General features: G+C 42.0%; 1 protein-coding gene across 3 annotated transcripts in view; it reads left to right on the top strand.

Moving 5' to 3' along the window:
* Positions 1–6,266, top strand: part of NACA (nascent polypeptide associated complex subunit alpha) — a 13,739-nt gene extending 7,473 nt beyond the window's left edge. For 2 of the 3 annotated variants that reach the window (XM_059403471.1, XM_059403472.1), the window contains exons 3-7: positions 3,509–3,594; positions 3,779–3,856; positions 4,717–4,863; positions 5,290–5,418; positions 5,831–6,174. In XM_059403471.1, the coding sequence (XP_059259454.1) occupies positions 3,509–3,594; positions 3,779–3,856; positions 4,717–4,863; positions 5,290–5,418; positions 5,831–5,980 (590 nt within the window). In that variant the 3' untranslated portion in view covers positions 5,981–6,174. Of the gene's footprint in view, positions 1–3,508; positions 3,595–3,778; positions 3,857–4,716; positions 4,864–5,289; positions 5,419–5,830 lie in introns of all 3 variants that reach the window. The other variant, XM_059403473.1, reaches the window with a different exon arrangement.
* The last annotated feature ends 15,035 nt before the right edge of the window (positions 6,267–21,301 follow it).

Raw genomic sequence — 21,301 nt, 5'->3', positions numbered from 1 at the left:
GAAAGAGTGCCCAGCTACCCAGTCTCCCAAAAGAGCCCTAACTACTCCATCTCCCAAAGGGGCCCCCACTGCCCCACCTGTAGCTCCTCCTTCCCCCAAAGGGAGCCCAGCAACCCCATCCCCTAAAGAGACCTCCACTCCCCCAGCTGTGGCTTCTTCCTCCCAGAAAGAGTGCCCAGCTACCCAGTCTCCCAAAAGAGCCCTAACTACTCCATCTCCCAAAGGGGCCCCCACTGCCCCACCTGTAGTTCCTCCTTCCTCCCTCAAAGGGCCTCAGGCAACTCCCATAGAGTGCCCAGCTACCCAGTCTCCCAAAAGAGCCTCAACCACTCCATTCCCCAAAGGGGGCCCAACAACCCCATCCCCTAAAGAGAACTCCACTCCCCCAGCTGTGGCTCCTTCCTCCCGCAAAGAGTGCCCACCTACCCAATCTCCCAAAAGAGCCCCAACTACTCCATCTCCCAAAGGGCCCCCCACTGCCCTATCTGCGGCTCCTCCCTCCCCCAAAGGGGCCGCAGCTACCCTATCTGCTAAAGAGACCATTCCCCCAGCTGTGACTCCTTCCTCTCCCAAAGGGCCCCCCACTGCCCCATCTATTTCTCCTCCCTCCCCCAAAGGGGGCCCAGCAACCCCATCTGCTAAAGAGACCTCCATTCCCCTAGGTATGACTCCCTCCTCCCCCAAAGACTCCCCAGCTACCCAACCTCCCAGAGGGGCCTCTACCCCCCAAGTTACAGCTCATTCCTCTTCCAAAGAGTCCCAAGCAACTCCATCTCCCAAAGGGGGCCAACCAACTTCCTCACCCAAAGAGTCTGAAGCAACTTCAGTCCCCAAAAGAGTTCCAGCTACCCCACCTCCCAGAGGGGTCTCCACTCCCCCAGCTGTGGCTCCTCCCTCTCCCAAAAAGTCCCAAGCAGCTCCAGGCTCCAGAAGAGCTCCAGCAACTCCATCTCCTAAAGGGGGCCAAGCAACCCCATCCCCAAAAGAGACTTCCACTCCCCCAACCAGGGCCCCTTCCTCCCCCAGAGAGTCCCCAGCTACCCAGCCTCCGAAAGGGACCCTCACTGTAGCTCTTCCCTCCCCTAAAGAGTCTCAAGCAACTCCAGCCCCCAAAAGAGCCCCAGCTACTCCACCTCCCAAAGGGCCCCCCACTGCCCCACCTGTGGCTCCTCCCTCCCCCAAAGGGGGCCCAGCAACCCTATCCCCTAAAGAGACTTCCACTCCCCCAGCTGTTGCTCCTTCCTCAAAAAAAGCCCCAGGTGCCCCATCTCTCAAAGGGTCCCTTACTCCCTCAGCTGTGACTCCTTCCCCCAAAGAGTCTCTGGAAACTCCAACCCCCAAAGGGGCTCCAGGAACCCCATCTCCCAAGGGGCCAGCTGTGACTCCTTCCTCCAAAGAGTCTCCAGCAGCTCCATCCCTGAAAGGGACCTCAGCAACTTCATCCTCCAAAAGAATCCCAGGAGGAACTCCATCCCCCAAGAGAGCCCAGGCTACCCCATCCAAAGGCACCCCCACTCCCTCATCTGAGAGTCCTCCCTCCCCCAGAGAGGCCCCTACCTCTCCAGTTTCAGTCACATGTGCCCTGGGGTCCATTGCCCCTCTGGCTTCTAAAGGCCTACCAGTAAAGAAAGGCTCCACAGCTCTCAAAGCAGGACTTGTTGCCCCAGCTCCAGAAAGTATACCAGTTGTCACAGCTCCCTCTGAGAAAGGTCCACTGGCCAAGAAGAGTTCTGCTACTTCACCTCCTGTGTGCCCAGATCCTTCAGCTAAGAATGGTACTAAAGGACCCCTTCCTGCAATGGCTCCAGCCCCACTGACAGTCTCTGCTCAGAAAGTCTCTTCAAAGGCTCCCAAAACGCTCCCTGTTTCTCCATTAAAAAGCAAAGATTCTGCCCATTTCCCAAAGAGCCCTTTGACTCTTTCTCTTGGGTCTGTGACATCTACTCCTCCAGCAACAGTTTGCTCTGAGAAGGTCCTTCCTAAAGCTGGATCAGCATCTATCCCTCCAGCACCCACCCCATCAGTCTCTCTGCCTCTCACTCCCTCCCCAGTTCCCCCTCTGCTTCCTAAACAGCAAATTCTGCCGTCCTCACCTGGGCTGGTGCTGGAATCACCCTGTAAGCCCTCAGCCCCTGCTGATGAGGATGAGCTGCCGCCTCTGATTCCCCCGGAACCAATCTCGGGGGGACTGCCTTTCCAGTCGGTCCTCGTCAACATGCCCACCCCCAAACCTGCTGGGATCCCTGCCCCAACCCCCTCTGCCAAGCAGCCTGTTCTGAAGAACAACAAGGGTATTTGCCTTGGTTTGCTGTGTGCATGGTGTGTCGCCCACACCCCTCCTGGGGCTACCCACTGTACTAACCCTAGGATGCGCCGCTTTCTCCAGTGTATCTGCTTGTGTTTGGACATAGAACATAGAACAATAGTTTTAAATGCAAAAGTTCTAGGAATGTGAATCAATCTTGGTTTTCATCACCTCAGAAAGTCTGTTTTGTATCATCTTGTATAATATGGTCCAAGCTAACCCTGGATCTGCCATCTTTTTACCTGAATAATCTGACATTGAAAACCAAGACCGACCTATTAGACCTTTTAATTTGCTCTAATCTCTACCACATAACTAACCTTGTCCCTGGGCCTGGGATTTGCTAAAATGTTGGGAAATATAGAAGTATTTTAATTTCTTTTCATGATTTAGATTCAGTAATGACCAGTGCCCAGGGGACTCCCTTTTCAAGACTTTTTTCCTAGCCTGAGAATGGTGCAGGTGTCTGCTTTTTTCTCTCAGTAGTCTTTATTGATGCTTGGTCTTTTGATTGAGGTGAACTTAAAATATGTGAATTATATTTGGAAAGGGGAGAGGTCACAGGACAGGCTCTAACAGAGGTGACTATTAGAACTATAGGTTGGCAATCTTTGAGAATCTTCAGGCTATGTTGATGAAACCAAATTGCTAGGGTAAGTGGTTTGAAAACAAGGCTAAATGTGTGTACACAACTGCTTCTGGCCTTCCCCAACTCAGTGTAAGGATGAGGGGAAAGTGTCCTCCTTGGTCTGCCTCCACAGTGTGATCTTACTGGTTTTTTGTTTTTGTTTTTGTTTTTGTTTTTTTCCATTTAAATGTATCTGGAGATAATCTATCTGTCTGCCATAACCTTGTGGAGATGGTTGGGCTATCGGGTAGAATTTGGAGTTACGTAGGTCCTTAGTGTTGGCCTGTGCCAAGTGGAGACCTTAAGAGAAAGGAAACAGTTATTCTTTATAAACTGTTTGGCTATAACTAGTAATTACCTCTTATTTCTGGGGCTGGGTCTTTAATGGATGTGTACACACTAGTTTATGACTGAGTTGGAGGCTGTCAAGCTGACTTCATACAAATCAGTTGGTTTACATTTAACTTGGTGAGGTCTAGCATAAGCCAGTGACCTCTATTCCACATAGGCTGTGGTGAGGTGTCTTTTCCTTATAATCTCCTGTAAAATAGTAAAAGTTAAATTTGTCATCTCAGGGTCTGGAACAGAATCTGACAGTGATGAATCAGTACCAGAGCTTGAGGAACAGGATTCCACACAGGCAACCACACAACAAGCCCAGGTAGGTGTTCTCCTACTTGCTGGTCAGAGTACTTGGGTCAAAGAAGCATTGAAGAACAAGGGTTGATCAGAGAAGCTGACTTCAGTATTTGGAACTGTGAACCTTCATAAAGGGAAAACCTCATGGGGATTGTAGTATCTAGGCCTTATATACCAGTTTACTCATAGTTGTTTTTTTTCTTCAGCTGGCAGCAGCCGCTGAAATTGACGAAGAACCAGTCAGTAAAGCAAAACAGAGCCGGAGTGAAAAGAAGGCACGGAAGGTAAGTTTTTAAGTTATGAACAAGGATTAAAGGTTCTGATGAAGCAGCTTTAGAGAGGGGGAACTGTAATGGTAGAATCATATTTATAGTGATAGAAATTACTATGGCAAAAAAAAAAAATCAGGAGTCCTGGAAGCCAATTCTGTAATATCAGGTTAGCCTAGGAAAAGGCTTTGCTTTGTTTTCATTTGTTTTGTTACTTTTTTTCATTTAAATTTAATTAACATTTAATGTATTACTGGTGTCAGAAGTAGAGGTCAGTGATTCATTAGTCTTTTTTTTTCTTTTTTTTCTTTTTTTTTTTTTTAAATCTATTTGAGACCACACAAGCCGGGAGGAGGGTCAGAGGGAGAGGGAAAAGCAGACTCAGGGAGCCCGATATGGGGCCCGATCCTGTCCTAGGATCGCAACCTGAGCCAAAGGCAGACGTCCAACCAACTAAGCCACCCAGGCGCCCCAATTCATAGTCTTCTCTAATACCCAGTGCTCATTACATCATGTACCCTCCTTAATGTCAACCCAGTTACCCCGTCTCCCTACCCCCTTCCCTACCAGCAACCCTCAGTTAAGGCTTTACTTTGGATATAGTTATTACTATGTCCTTTACTTCCTAAAGCTACTTCTTTTTTTAAGATATTATTTATTGGGGTGAGAGAATATGTGCAGGAGCAGGGGAGGAGGTAAAGGGAGAAGCAGAATCCCTGCTAAGTGCAGAGCCTGATGTGTAGGGCTCAATCTCACAACCCTGAGATAAGAGCCAAAATCAAGAGTTGGACATTCAACCAACTGAGCCACCTAGGCTCCCTTGTGAAGCTGCTTCTAGAGAAGTTGAAAACCTCATGTTCTTTTCTATTCCTTAGGCTATGTCCAAACTGGGTCTTCGACAGGTTACAGGAGTTACAAGAGTCACTATCAGGAAATCTAAGAATATTCTCTTTGTCATCACAAAACCAGATGTCTACAAGAGCCCAGCTTCAGATACCTACATAGTTTTTGGGGAAGCCAAGGTAAAGTTTTCTTGGGCGCACTCTAGACCAGGGTTTCTCAACCTCAGCACTATTGATAGTCAAGAGTTAGATAATTCTTTGGTGTGTAATTTGAGGTCAGTTAATTCCTTGTTGGGGGAGCTGCTTTCCTGAGTGTTAGAGATGTTTAGCAGCATCCTGCCCAGATGCGATAATCAAAAAAATCTCCAGACATTTGGTAGATGTCCCTGGATAACAAAATTACCTCCCAGTTGAGAATCATTGCTTTAGATCTAAACTAGTTCTCTCTGTACAGTGATAACATAATCTTAGGGCAAATAATATAAAGCTATATAGTAAGCTAACCTGAAGTAGCTTTAGAGTGAGAGTTTGGAATAGATATAAATGATTTATTTCACTTACTGCAGATTGATCTTGTCACATAAATCTGTATTTTCTGCCCTGCAGATCGAGGATTTATCTCAGCAAGCACAGCTGGCAGCTGCTGAGAAATTCAAAGTTCAAGGTGAAGCTGTCTCAAACATTCAAGAAAACACACAGACTCCAACTGTACAAGAGGAGAGTGAAGAGGAAGAGGTATATAGGGAAATCTTTTATACTTTTAATCCTCTCCAGATAGTATTTTGTGTTTAAGATTTTATTTATAATAGTACATATAAGGTATTATTATTTGTAATACAAATTTGTTATTTATCCATGAGAGAGAGGCAGAGGGAGAAGCAGCTTGGGGCTGCTTGGGGTTCAATTCTAGGACCCCAGGATCGTGACCTGAGCCAAAGGCAGATGCTTAACCGACTGAGCCACCCAGGCACCCAGTATTATCTCGTATTGATGGGTGCGTTCTACATTGCTTTAGGCTCTCAAACTCAATTGACTTAAATAGTTTCTGAGTTATATTAAGAACTAGATTTAAGAGACTCCTGTCTCCAAAGAACTACCAGAATTTTTCTTGGCCTTTGGGTTATTGTGTTTTTCTTCCTTCTCTTAGGTTGATGAAACCGGTGTAGAGGTTAAGGACATAGAATTGGTCATGTCACAAGCAAATGTGTCAAGAGCAAAGGCAGTCCGAGCCCTGAAGAACAACAGTAATGATATTGTAAATGCTATTATGGTAAGTGTTAAAGCCTTTATTCCTTGACTTCTTCAGCCCTGACCAGTTCGGGGTGACTTTATTTTCTGTACTTAAGATCAACCAGTTTAGGAAGCTTCATTCCAAAGCCTATTCTGAATTACCTCATATTTAGGGACCTGAATTCCAGTTTGCCTTTAACTACTTCTAATGATCTCTTTTCTTACAGGAATTAACAATGTAACCATCTGAAAACGAGGACCTTTTTTTGGTGTTTCAAAAGAATAACTGCAGCTTGGTTTGAAATTTGTACTGTTTCTATCATTAATAAAGTTATGGCTTCTTGTTGGATGAACTCAGTGGGTGCTTGGTCTCCTTTCCCTCCTTCTACCCCCCTCCCCCCCCCCCCCCCCAAAAAAAAAAACCATGAAGTCTCTAGAAATGAAAACATGTAATTTACCTTAAGGCCTCAGCTTGAGTTTGAGAAGGTTTAGTGCCGCAGATTCCTCACTTAAGATGTCAGTCTTTCATCTCTTAAAGATACTATACTAGGCTGTCTGTTAGAACTTCCTTGTCTTAAGAGAATACAACTTACATGTAAAGTTTCTCCTTTCCATATTCTTTCCCACATGTTAACTGTTAGCAAATCGTCTTCTATATTTAATAATCATCAGCCTCTTTTCTGGCCTACAGTCCTTGAAAAAAAAAAAAATATATATATATATATATATATGACCTCATCTGGCCTCTGGGAAGCAGTTCACAGTGGTTACATCTTGATATGTAGGAGCTTGGTACAGGGTTGGAGAGGGTAGGGTGCATAATTAATATGGATGAAAAGACTGCACTTTGTACAAAATGCAGAGGTATGTCATGAAAGGAGTTTTTGACTGTTGTATACAGTATAAACACTCTGCTGTCAGGCATACACTATAGCAACATTTTAATGTACAAAATAAATTATGATTAGGGTAGCCATAATTATGCTAGGACAGTAAGTGGAAAATGAGGCAAACTAATAAACAATGATTAGCCAGTGAATGAAAAATACACATAACTCCATAGAAGTCCTAAGAGAAGAGTAAAGCGTCTGAGTTTGGGTTGTTAGAAAATGGTTTGGGGGAAAAGCAGAAGACTAAAATTTGGAAATGGGAAGGCTAAAAGTAAACGTAGAGGTAAGAATCCTAAAACAAGTAAGTGTTAATACACCTGGAAGGAATATTAAGATGGGAATGGATCAGACTAACATGGTAGAAGGCATTGGAGACCAAAGAAGTTTATCCATTTCTATTACTGAATTCAGGTTTTTTTGGGTTTATTTAATCTCTTCACCCAACTTGAGGCTCAAAACTCAAAACCCCTAGGTCAACAGTGATAACGCTGCTCTGACTGAGCCAGCCAGGTGCCCTTGAATAGTGTTTTAACAGATGTGAGTGAAAGTTGAGGACCAAAACAATTAAACGACTTCCTCCAAAGACAGCTACTCTCTAAGTAGGGTCTTTTCATTGTGGTAGGCTGTATTAGTAAGAAGTGGTAGACCACCTGGAGAACCACAAGTTGACATCTGGCTGAGATTGATGACCTGCTTCCATTTTACCAGGGTAGAACAGTTAAGTTGCTGAACAGAACTTCTCAAGGCTGGGATTCCTGGGTGGCTCGGTTGGTTAGGCATCTGCCTTCAGCACAGGTCATGATCCCAGGGTCCTGGAATCAACTTACATGTCAGGCTCCTTGCTCAACAGGAAACTTGCTTCTCTGCCTGCTGCTCCCCCTGCTTGTGCATGCTCTCTCGCTCACTTGCTTTCTCTGACAAAATACTTAAAAAGTTTTGTTTTTTTTTTTAAAGATTTTATTTATTTATTTGACAGAGAGAGATTACAAGTAGGCAGAGAGGCAGGCAGAGAGAGAGAGGAGGAAGCAGGATCCCCGCTGAGCAGAGAGCCCGATGCGGGACTCGATCCCAGGACCCTGAGATCATGACCTGAGCCGAAGGCAGTGGTTTAACCCACTGAGCCACCCAGGCGCCCAAAAAGTTTTTTTAAAAAAGGAATGTACAACTAACTTTCTCTGTCACAGAATGATAAAAATCTTGGTTCTCAAATTAGGGAATGTATGGGATGAGCAAAATTTTTTAATTACTTTCCTGATTCTTAAAATGATTAAGTCTCTATTCAAATACTCAGTAGACCTTTTTTTTTTTTTTTTTTTGGAAAGATTTTATTTATTTGAGAGCAGAGGCAAAGAGAGGACCAGTGGAGGGGAGGGTCAGAGGGAGAGGGAGAAGCAGACTTGGTGCTGAGCAGGGAGCCTTGATCCCAGGAGCCCAAGATCATGACCTGAGCCGTAGGCAGATGCTAAACCAACTGAGCCACCCAGGCACCCCTAAATAGACTATTTAACAATGATATTTTAAGTAATCTCTGACCTCATCTGTTAAAAAAAAGTGGGGGGCACCTGGGTGGCTCAGTGAGCTAATGCCTCTGCCTTAAGCTCAGGCTGTGATCCCAGGGTCCTGGGATCAAGCCCCACATCTGGCTCTCTGCTCAGCAGGGAGCCTGCTTCCCCCTCTCTGCCTCTCTTGCCTACTTGTGATCTATCAAATAAATAAATAAAATCTTAAAAAAAAAAAAAAAACTGATAACCCCAAAACATATAGGTCTGTTAGAAGCATTTTGCTAAGAATCTGCGAAACAGACACTGGTTATTTACTGAATGACCATTCTGATTTCTAAAGGGGAAAGAAAACAGTAGGCCAATTTAGTTAGCCTCTCTGTCTCTCCATGTTTCTCCATTAGCAGATTTTCTTTTTATTTGGGAAGTAAACTTCGGACATGAGGTAAGAACTGTATGTGTACCTGTCATTCAGCTGTTTTATTTTTTAGAAATTAAACCATACAGATAGGTACAGAGACCCCTTTATATCCTTCCTCAGACCAATTCCCTCCCTCAGAGATACCAATGTCATGAACTAGTGTTTCATAATATCTGTATATAAGTTGATATTCTCTCAATACATATTTATGTACCCAAAGCATTTAGTGATCTACAGACTTTGAAAACTTTAAGCAAAACTGTATACTATGTATCATCCTGCAAATTTCTTTTCACTCCAACTTTGTTCCCATGATTTATCTATGAAAGAGGTAGCTCTGTTCATTCTCTTTCCAGACCACAGTAGTATGGCTTTCCACGAAATGGCTCTCAAGTTACCTAGTTGATAACTCCAGTGGGCATTCATGCATAGTCACATTTGTCCTTTAGTCTCCTTAACATCCCTTTGGTTTCTCTTAAATTTGTTTGATCTTTTTTCAAGATCCACAAAATTACTTCCATTATCTGTCTGCCTTGTCAAAATTTTCCTTTGTGTTTTCCCGGTTAACACAGCTCATGAATGACACAGTTGCCTATTTGGTTCTATAAAAAAGAAACCTAGTCTGCAACAGATGGTGCTGGGAAGACTGGATATCCACATGGAATAGAATGAAGTTGGATTCTTACTGGATACCAAATATAGAAATTAACTACAAAAGAATGTAAGACCTAAAACCATAAAACTCTAAGAAGAAAACAGGAGAAAAGCTTCATGCTTTTGATTTTCCGATGATTTTATGTGATACCAGAAGCATAGGCAACAAAGTATGGAGGAGTGCCTGGCTGGCTCAGTCAGAAGAGCATATGACTCTTGATCGAAGGGTGGTAAATTCAAGCCCCATGTTGTATATAGAGATTACTTGGGAAAAAAAAAAAAAAAAAAAGGTAGTGTGGTTCAGTCTGCCTTTGGCTCAGGTCATGATCCTGGAGTCCTGGGATTGAGGCCCACGTTGTGCTTCTTGCTCAGCAAATGACCTCACCCTTTCTTTCAAAAATAGGTAAAATCTTACTAAAAAAGAAAAGGACACCTTACAGATTGTGAGGAAATATTTGTAAAGGATCTATCTTGATGAGGGGATAGTATCCAAAATATATAAAGAACCTATAGGGGCGCCTGGGTGGCTCAGCTGTTAAGCGTCTGCCTTTGGCTCAGGTTGTGATCCCGGGGTCCTGGGATCCAGCCCCACATCGGGCTCCCCGCTCAGTGGGGAGCCTGCTTCTCCCTCTCACACTCCCCTTGCTTGTGTTCCCTCTTTCTATGTCAAATAAATAAAATCCTTAAAAAAAAACTATAGATCGGGGCGCCTGGGTGGCTCAGTGGTTAAGCCGCTGCCTTCGGCTCAGGTCATGATCTTGGGGTCCTGGGATCGAGTCCCACATCGGGCTCTCTGCTCAGCAGGGAGCCTGCTTCCTCCTCTCTCTCTGCCTGCCTCTCTGCCTGCTTGTGATCTCTCTCTGTCAAATAAATAAATAAAATCTTTAAAAAAAAAACTATAGATCAACAACAAAATAAGGACATTAAGCTATATAAAATAAGCTATATAAAAATAAGCCAGTCACAAAAAGATAAGGATTGTATGATTCCACTTATATAAGGTATCTAGATTAGTCAGATTCATAGAGACAGAAATAGAATGGTGTTTGCGAGGGGTCGGAGGAGGAAGAGGAAGAATTAATGTTTAATAGGGACAGAATTTCAGTTGGGGAAGATGAAAAAGTTCTGAAGATAGATGGTGAGGGTTACACAACAATGTGGATATACTTAATCTCACCAAACTATAGACTTAAAAAATGGTTAGGATGGTAACCATTTATGATAAATGCCTAGTTGGGGTTTTTTTAGATTTTTTTTTATTTTTGGGTAATCTGGACACACAACATGGAGATTGAACTCAACGACCCTAAGATCAAGAGTCGCACACTCTACTGACTGGGCCAGCCAGGTGCCTCTATGTTAATTGTATTTTTAAAAAATTATTTTTTTTAAGATTTTATTTATTTATTTGACAGAGAGAGATCACAAGCAGATGGAGAGGCAGGCAGAGAGGGAGATAGAGGGAAGCAGGCTCCCTGCTGAGCAGAGAGCCCAATGTGGGACTCGATCCCAGGACCCCGAGATCATGACCTGAGCCGAAGGCAGCAGCTTAACCCACTGAGCCACTCAGGCGCCCTAAAAAATTATTTTAAGGGAAGAAAAGAAACCTGTCACAGGCTCCCTTCACAGCTGTTCCCTACAATTTTTACTTTCTAAATATTCTCTGTCTCTTCCCCCTCTTCATTCCTAATGCAACTGCCTTAATTGAAAACCACATGAGGGGTGGGCACCAGGGTGGCTCAGTGGGTTAAGGCCTCTGCTTTGGGTTCAGGTCATGACCCCAGGGTCCTGGGATCAAGCCCCACATCCAGCTGTCTGCGCAGCAGGAAAGATTGAGATTCCCTCTCTCTGTCCCCCACTTGTTCACTCTCTCTCGCCCTCTCAAATAAGTAAGTCTTAAGGAAGGGAGGGAGAGGGGGGAAAGAAAAGGAAGGAAAGAAGGAAGAATGGAAAGAAACAAAAGGAAAAAAAAAAAACCTGAGCATAGTTCCCTAATTGTTCTTCTATACTGCACTAAGAATCCCTCTACACTTGTGCTTGCCTCTTGCCTCCATAAAGTAGCTTCTCCCAAGGTGCCTGGGTGAGTCAGTCAGTTAAGCTCCTGACTCTTGATTTTGAGGAGGGTCATGATCTCAGAGTCCTGGGATCAAGTCCCAAGTTGGGCTCCACATCAGTGTGGAGTCTGCTTGGGATTCTCTGTCTCCCTCTCCCCCTGCTTACGTTCTCAGTAAGAGAAACTTATAAATAAAACTTTGAAAGTAAAAGCCTCTCCCACTTAAATCTCTGTTGAATAAAGCAGCAACTTTAAAACTTTAGTCATGAAATCCTTTGTTCAATATAAGTCTTAATTAAAATTCTTGGGGCACCTGGGTGGCTCAGTGGGTTAAGCCTCTGCCTTCTGCTCAGGTCATGATCTCAGGGTCCTGGGATCCAGCCCCGCATCGGGCTCTCTGCTCAGCGGGGAGCCTGCTTCCCTTCCTGCCTCTCTGCCTCTATGCCTACTTGTGATCTCTGTCTGTCAAATAAATAAATAAAATCTTTTTAAAAAAAAAAAGAAAAAAGAAAACAAATGGGAATCCATATTTGTTCAATAAATCCTTCAATTCCTACCATTAGCTACACATTAAGAACCCAACAGAGAATAAAACACAGATCTGCCCTCCCGGAAATTAGCCTGATAGGAAAGGCAAATAACAACATTCTAAATTTCTTAACTTGGTCTCCATGTATTTCTCTACACATCTCTAAACCTATTCATTTAGGGAGTATTTATTCAGCATTGGAGCAGCCTATAGATTTTAATTCATTTTTTTTTTCTCTCAAGGAGTAAAGTATTTCAGCATTTTTGTTTATTTCATTTTGTTGATTTCTTTTTAGGGTTTCATGGATAAGTGTGGTTTGAAAACTTTAGCTAAAATATAATGAATAATACTATAATTATTGATATGGTAATAAATCAAGTTGATGTATCTGGTTATAGCATAACATTAAGGAAGGATATTTAGACTCAATCTTAAAAGGTTAATGTTTTTGGAATGCAAACTGGTGCAGCTGCCCTGGAGAACACTATGGAGGCTCCTCCGATTGTTTAAAATACAACTACCCTACTGTCCATCAATTGCATACAAGGTATTTACCCAAAGGACATAAAAATACAGATTCAAAAGAATACATGCACCCAATGTCTATAGAAGCATTATCAACAATAACCAAACTGTGGAGCCAGCCCAAATGTCCCTCAACTGTTGAATGGATAAAGAAGATGTGGTACACACACACACACAACACATTCATATATGTGGATATTATATAACGGAATTTTATTCAGCCATCAAAAAGAATGAAATCTTGCCATTTGCGACAATATGGATGGGGCTAGACTGTATTATGTTAAGTGAAATAAGTCAGAAAAGACAAACAACATGATCTCATTTATATGTGGAATTTAAGAAAGAAAACATCAACATATGGGAAGGGGGGGAAGAAAAAAGGAGAGAGGGACACAAGGCATAAGAGGCTCTTAATGATGAAGAGCAAACTGAGAGGTGTTGGAGGGAAGTGGGGGGGTGGGCTAGATGGGTAATGAGTATTAAGGGGGGCACTTGTGATGAGCACTGGGTGTTAATATGTAAGTAATGAATCGCTGAATTCTACTCCAGAAACCACTATTACACTGTACATTAACTACCTAGAATTTTTTTTAAAAAAAGGGTTAATGCTTTATAGTTTCTTGATGATACTACATATAGATGCAGACCCTTTTTAATGTATCTATTTTAGTGGAACTGGAGTGCATGGGTGGCTCAGTCACTAAGCATCTGCCTTCAGCTCAGGCATGATCCCAGGGTCCTGGGATCAAGCCCCACACTGGGCTCCCCAGTCTGCGGGAAGCCTGCTTCTCCCTTTCCCACTCCCCCTGCTTGTGTTCCCTCTCTCACTGTCAAATAAATAAATACAATCTTTAAAAAAATATTTTAGTGGAACTAATTCAAGAACAATTGGAAACAATTATGATATGACATACAAGTTCTGAGCATTGTCCATAGTATAGTCCTGGTCATGTAGATATCAGGGTTGTTTGATTTAATCATCCAAGAATGGCTTCCATTTTCAGGCCTAGGGAAGGAATAGCTCATGAGTGTAAGACAGCTTCTGATGAAATTAGTATTCACATGCTATTTCTATAGGTAAAACAACTCAGCTATGAACTTCTTTTTTTTTTTTTTAAGATTTTATTTATTTATTTGACAGACAGAAACCACAAGTAGGCAGAGAGGCAGGCAGAGAGAGGAAGAGAAGCAGGCTCCCTGTGGAGCAGAGAGCGTGATGCGGAGCTCAATCCAAGCCCAAGGCAGAGACCTTAACCCACTGAGCCACCCAGGCACCCCATCAGCTGTGAACTTCTAAGACCCCTCCTCCGCTGCTGTCATCCAGTCTGGTGATAGAACTAAGCAAATATTACACAAATTGTTGGAACTTTAAATTTTTATTATAAAGGAACAGGTACTGGCCTCTCACTTAAACTTTATGTTCCAGTCTTCCCAAATACATAAAACTGTTTAATTAAAACAAGCTGTTTTATTTTGCAATCCTCCTCCTATGTTCTTTCCTAAAATATTTTCATACCTTGTCCCTGGCATACTTTTGCCCTTATTCATCTATACCAGGAGTGATAAAACGATCAGCCCACAAAAATGTTTAATAAGTATAAGATATTTAAATATAGTATTTGGATTTTCTTGCTTTTACATTTGGCCTTTCTAGAGTGCTTTAAGCTTTATATTTTCTTGCCTGGTAGCTGCACATACATACATGATGCCTGGCTCCTGAAGACTGGGGTCCATACTCCAGTGAGAACTCCTTGTGAAAATGGAGTTCATTGGTTTTTGTATTCCTAATACATGTCCCATAATAGGGCTCAAATATTTTTTAAGATTTATTTATTTATTTTTGACAGAGAGAGTTCACAAGTAGGCAGAGAGGCAGGCAGAGAGAGAGGGGTAAGCAGGCTCCCTGCTGAGCAGAGAGCCTGATGCGGGGCTTGATCCCAGGACCCTGAGATCATGACCTGAGTCAAAGGCAGAGGCTTAACCCACAGAACCACCCAGGCGCTCCTCTTTTTCAGTTTAATTTTCAAATAATTTATTGAGCTATAACTGATACACAATAAAAGGCTCATATTTAAAGTGTGCAATTGATAATTTTGACATATTTATATACTCGTACACCATCACCAAAATAAAAATTAACCTATCAATCACTCCCAAAAGCTTTCATAGTGCACCTTTGTAATCCCTCCTCTTTCCCCACCAGAAACTCTGGCACCAGATAACCGCTGATCTATTTTGTCACTAGAGGTAAATTTGCATTTTCCAGAAATTTTAAAAATTAGAATTGTAATTATGTAAGATAAACTTTTTTTAACTGACTCCTTTCACTGTTAGTGATTGAGATTCATTTACGTTGCTGTATAAATCAAGAGCCTGTTTCTTTTAAATGCTATGAAGTTAGTAGGTTTAGAACAAACTTCCCCAAAAGTACTGCCTTACAGAATTCCACAAATTTGGTATTTTCATTTAGTTCAAACATTTAGTATTTCCCTTCAATTTCTTCTTTGACTTGTGATAATTAGAATTGTTTTATTTAGTTTAAAATACTGGAGCATTTTCTAGATATCTTTCTGCTATTCTGCTAATTTAATTCCATTATGAGCTTAGAACATATCCTATATGACAGAAATCTTTATAAATGTATTGAAACTTGTATTGTGGCTCAGAATATGATCTATCTCCGTAAAAGTTCGGTGTGTATCTGAAAAGAGTGTGTATTCTGGTGTGGTTAGGTGGAGTGTTCTATAAATGTGAATTAGGTTAAGTCAATTGGTAATGTTGTTCTTTTGTATCTGTACTAATTTTTAGTCTCTTTATTCTATCAATTATTGAAAGAGGGATATTAAAACCTATTTTTTAAAGATTTTGTTTATTTATTTGACAGAAAGAGCTTGAGCACAAGCAGGGGAAGCGGCAGAGGGAAAGGGAGAAGCAGGCTTCCTGCTGAACAGGGAGTGGGATATAGGACTTGATCCCAGGACCTTGGGATCATGACCTGAGCAGAAGGCAGGAGCTTAACCAACTGCACCAGGCAGGCGCCCGACACTGAACCTTTTAGGTAAATGAAGTGTTAAGTTCCATCCCTAAGGACATAGGCCATAGGTCTTGATAGATTTTAACTGGAATGCTTTTGTGTTTTATGATTTCATGTACTATTACCATTTTATAGAAGCATGAAAAGCACTTTGATTATTTCAGCTCATCCACAACATAACTATTTTCAGCAATGAGAGCCCATCCCTAACATCCATTATTCCAATTAACAATCCATTAATGTCTCCAATATAAATTAGTTTCTGTCATTCATTGGTTTAATAAGCAAAATATCGGGGCACCTGGGTGGCTCAGTGGGTTAAGCCTCTGCCTTCGGCTCAGGTCATGATCCCAGGGTCCTGGGATGGAGCCCCGCATCGGGCTCTCTGCTCTGCAGGGAGCCTGCTTCCTCCTCTCTCTCTGCTTGCCTCTCTGCCTACTTGTGATCTCTGTCAGATAAATAAAGAAAAAATAAAAAAATAAAAATAAGCAAAATATCTAATGGTGATTAGAGTTAAGAGGACTGAAGTGCTTCTAGCAATCGCTCTGGCATGTGAATTCCCAATTAGAATGCTAGTTGCACCTAGAGTATAATTTTTAACCTAACATAACCATAATATTTTACTCTCTCTACTGAAATATTTTAAACTAAATTATAGATATTGTAACACCAGATTCAAATACCAATTCTTTTTTTTTTTTAAGATTTTATTTATTTGACAGACAGAAATCACAAGTAGACAGAGAGGCAGGCAGAGAGAGAGGAGGAAGCAGGCTCCCCGCTGAGCAGAGAGCCCGATGTGGGACTCGATCCCAGGACGCTGGGATCATGACCTGAGCCAAAGGCAGCGGCTTAACCCACTGAGCCACCCAGGCGCCCTCAAATACCAATTCTGCCACTTAATAGCTATGTGGTATTGGGTATGAATTTAATTTGATCCCCTTGAAACTCAGTTTCTTACATGTAAATTGAGGATAATACCTGGCAGAATGGTGAGAATTATATAATGGATATGAAAGGGCAATATAAACTCTGAAACAGTCTACAGGTATTATTATTTGATAATAGCACCTCAAATATAAGTTAGGTTCTGTTGAGTTCCTCTGAGGATTTACTCATGATATGCAAGGTTAGGTGATTTCTAATGTTCACCTACTGAAAATATTGCAATTTTGATAATCTCTTTGCTTGTCTACAAAGACAGTGAGAAAAGCAAAATAAGTAAGTTATAAGGTCCTCAACCCAGAAGGCCAAAATAATTACCTTAGACTGGCATTGGGGCCATAACCCTCCCTGACAGTCTCCTACTGGAAGATTCTCTATCATATGAGGGCAGACTTACTAGATTTAATAAGAATAATATTTATCTAGTGTTTATTAGATTCCAGGCTAAATATATTATCTTATTTAATCCCAATAATAACCCAATAAGGTAGGTATTTTTTTCAAAAGATTCTATTTTCCTATTTGACAGAGATCACAAGTAGGCAGAGAGGCAGGCAGAGAGAGAGGGAGGAAGCAGGCTCTCTGCTGGGCAGGGAACCTGATGCAGGGCTCGATCCCAGGACCCTGGAATAATGACCTGAGCCAAAGGCAGACGCTTAACTGACTGAGCCACCCAGGCACCTCTTGAGCAGTTTTTCTTAACCTATATTCTAAATAGGACAGTTCATATATAAATACTATATCTATATGTATATTTATACATTCTGTACAACATATATATGAATTTTCCCTCACATCCTGGGCTTAAGAACAAGGGGGTGGACAAAATGCATGATGCTGCCATCCTTTACTAAAAACAAACATATATTCATTTTCACTCATTTATACATTCAGCTAGTTTTTCAGGGGAAATTCAAGAATATTAACCAAAAAAGCATTGTAGAAGAATACCTATACTGTTTTTTCCCTCTTTCATCTCATTTCTCCTCTTTTCAACTTCAAATTCTTTTCCCTCTTTTTAGTCTTCTCTTTCCTCATGTGTAATAGATTATCCGCAAAGATGATGACCAGCAGAACTCCTCCCATTCCTACATATGCCTGCTGCTTTATTTTTTTTAAGATTTTATTTATTTATTTGACAGAGAGAGATCACAAGTAGGCAGAGAGGCAGGCAGAGAGAGAGAGGAGGAAGCAGACTCCCTGCCGAGCAGAGAGCCCGATGCGGAACTCGATCCCAGGACCCTGAGATCATGACCTGAGCTGAAGGCAGCGGCTTAACCCACTGAGCCACCCAGGCACCCATGCCTGCTGCTTTTCTCATCAAGAGGTGGCATTTATTTCCCCACCCCTTGAATCTGGACTGCCCTTGTTACTTGCTTTAACCATGTGAGAATATTGTGGAAACAAAACTGTGACAATTTGAGAGTCGGGACTCAAGACACTTGGTAGTTTTTACTTTTCACTTTCTTGGAGCTTTGCAGCAAAGTCCAGCTATCCTGCTGGAGAGATTATGTGGAGAGGAATGTGCCAGCCAACAGCAGACACCTACTGACCAATGTGGGAGGCCATATTGGATCATTCAGACTTAGTCAAGCCTCTAGATGCCAGTCACATGAGTGACCCCAGCTGATACCACATGGAGCAAAAAAGCCACACAGCTGTAGCCAGCCAACACACAAAATAATAAATTGTAAAGCCACACTGGGGTGGTTTGTTATGCAGCAAAGGCTATTTATTTGCAATATGATGGGCCAGAAACATTTAGATAGAATAGTTAGTCATATCCTTCAGAGATGTCTTCACTTAAAGAAATGACTGTTTTTGTGATATCTGCAAAAGAGCTGGAAGCAGTAAAGTATGTGGTGGATTTGAGTTTGTCTTATCCAATTCTAGATCAACTAGCTTAAAGAAAACTAGATACTAAGATCTTTCTCTTTTTTTCTGACCACAGTAAGAAAACATGAATGTGTCTCATTTCGTCCATTATTACATCTGTTGAACTTGAGCCAAATAGGAAAACAGGTTCTCTGACATAAACATCTTCCTCCTTGAATTTGGCTTTAAGGTGCAAAGAAGCCTACACTTACAGGATGGAGAATATACCAAAAATATCAGCTTCTTAGGAGTTGCACAGAGAACTGTAGTCAATTCACAATCCATTTTAAGGGAAGTTAAAGCCAATAAAATATAGTTTAAAACTTATCTGCAGAAAACACTTTATTTGGGAATATACTGACGTTCACTTTACTCATTATATTTTACCCATGGCCTGTTAATAAATTTGACATCTCATTCCCCACCAAGCCTAATAGGGAAAGAAGGCCCTAAACTATTAGGGAAACAAACATGTTTATTGTTTTGTTTTGTTTTATTTTATTTTATTTTATTTTATTTTAAGTAAGTTCCATTCCCAATGTGGAGCCCAACACAGGGCCTGAACTCATGACCCTCAGTTCAAAACCTGAACTAAGATTAACAGTCAGATGCTTAACCAGACTGAGCCACCCAGGCACAGCCAACAAAAAAAATTGAATTAAAATTGTTTCAACAGGGGCGCCTGGGTGGCTCAGTGGGTTAAGCCGCTGCCTTCGGCTCAGGTCATGATCTCAGGGTCCTGGGATCGAGTCCCGCATCGGGCTCTCTGCTCAGCAGGGAGCCTGCTTCCCTGTCTCTCTCTCTGCCTGCCTCTCCGTCTACTTGTGATTTCTCTCTGTCAAATAAATAAATAAAATCTTTTAAAAAAAAAAATTGTTTCAACAGGGGCGCTTGGGTGGCTCAGTGGGTTAAAGCCTCTGCCTTTGGCTCAGGTCATAATCTCGGGGTCCTGGGATCGAGCCCCGCATTAGGCTCTCGGCTCAATGGGGACCTGCTTCCCCCACCTCTCTGCCTGCCTCTCTGCCTACCTAGGATTTCTCTCTCTGTCAAATAAATAAAATAAAATCTTTAAAAAATAAGTAAATAAAAATAAAATTGTTTCAACAATAAAATTTAAGCACTGGGTAGACAGTGGCAACTTTACGAGTTATCTCGTGATTTAGAGTGTGACAAAATCAAGGTACAAAATTTCTCTCTTTCTCCTCTCCCCTACCCAGGAATGTAAGAAATTGAGAGTTGCTTCTCATGAAGTAGAGGAAAGGAAGCTGAAGGAAAGAAAAACCTAAAGGTGATCTTTAAATACTAATCTTTAAATACAAAGGAGAAGCATCGACTTTGTTTCCAAAGACAGAATGTGAAGAGGAGAAATGGTGATGGAAGTAGGTAGATTCAAATGGTTCTTTTTAAAAAATGGATTCTCACTTCTGTGAGGGAGTTACAGTAGGTGTAGGAAAACGTGTGAGACTACTTACTTGATTTCTTCATGTGTAAAAATTGTTTGGTAGGGGCACCTGGGTAGGTCAGTGGGTTAAAGCCTCTGCCTTCAGCTCAGGTCATGATCTCAGGGACCCAGCTCGAGCCCCATGTTGGGCTTTTTGCTCAGCGGGGGGCCTGCTTCCCCCACCCACCCCCGCCTGCTTCTCTGCCTACTGTGATCTCTGTCAAATAAATAAATAAAGGGTGCCTGGGTGGCTCAGTCTGTTAAGTGTTTGTCTTCAGCTCGGGTCATGATCTCGGGGTCCTGGGATCGAGCCCCATGTCGGGCTCTCTGCTCAGCGGGGAGCTGGCTTCCCCTCTCTCTGCCTGCCTCTCTGCCTACTTGTGATCTCTCTCTGTCAAATAAATAAAATCTTTTAAAAAATAATCTTTTTAAAAAGTAGTCTTTTAAAAAAAAAGAATTGTTTTGTATACATATACTTTTTTTAAGATTTTATTTATTTATTTGACAGACAGAGATCACAAGTAGGCAGAGAGGCAGGCAGAGAGAGAGGAGGAAGCAGGCTCCCTGCAGAGCAGAAATCCACTGATGCGGAGCTCGATCCCAGGACCCTGGGATCATGACCTGAGCCGGAGGCAGAGGCCTTAACCCACTGAGCCACCCACATATACATTCTTAATATGAAAATTTTCACAGAGAAAAGTAGAAAGATTAATACAATGAGTAACTATATTCCTTTACAGAATCAACAATTAATATACTGACATATTAGTTTATTTGCTGAAAACTTTAAAGAAAATCGGATGTCAAGATGTCATGGCACTTCCATCCTCATTATCATGCATCTCCAAAAAAAAAAAAAGTTAAAAAAATATTTTAGAGAGATAGAGAGAGCCCAAGTGCATGTAAGCGGGACAGGCGGGTACAGGAGGAGTAGAGGGAGAGAATCTCAAGCAGACTCCTGGCTGACCACAGAGCCCTAGGTGGGGCCAATCCCATGACTGAAATCAGGACTTGAACTGAAATCAAGAGTCATCTAGGCACCTCCCCACCGGAGTTTTCTTTTACAAGACTATGATACCACTATTTACCTAAAAATTAATAATTCACTAATCATTGAATACAAAAATCTATGTTCAGAATTCCCCAATGTCATTTTTTAAGGCTTATTTATTTTTAAGCAATTTCAACACCAATGTGGGGCTGAAGAGTCACATGCTCTTCTGACTGAGACTGCTAGGCACCCCTTCCCAATGTCATTTATAGCTGATTTTGTTTTTCAAACCAGTATCTAATCAAGCATGAACATTTTGATCCACAGAAATCATACTTTGGTTTCGGAATTAAGCAGAAAGATTCCTGACCTCTGTCCCAAGAGGTACCTGTGTAGTCCCACCCATTAATCGATCCAGTTCTTAGAAATCATCAAGTCAGATCTTCTCTGCCTTTTCATTTTGGTATAATTTGGGGTTAAAGAGGCAGCCACCGCCTAGATCCAACTGGCAACCTTGGCTGGGAAAGT

This window comes from Mustela nigripes, chromosome 6 (assembly GCF_022355385.1).
Source record: "Mustela nigripes isolate SB6536 chromosome 6, MUSNIG.SB6536, whole genome shotgun sequence".
NCBI lineage: Eukaryota > Metazoa > Chordata > Mammalia > Carnivora > Mustelidae > Mustela > Mustela nigripes.
Note: the sequence above shows the minus strand (reverse complement) of the source record. Positions and strands in the feature narration are given on the sequence as shown.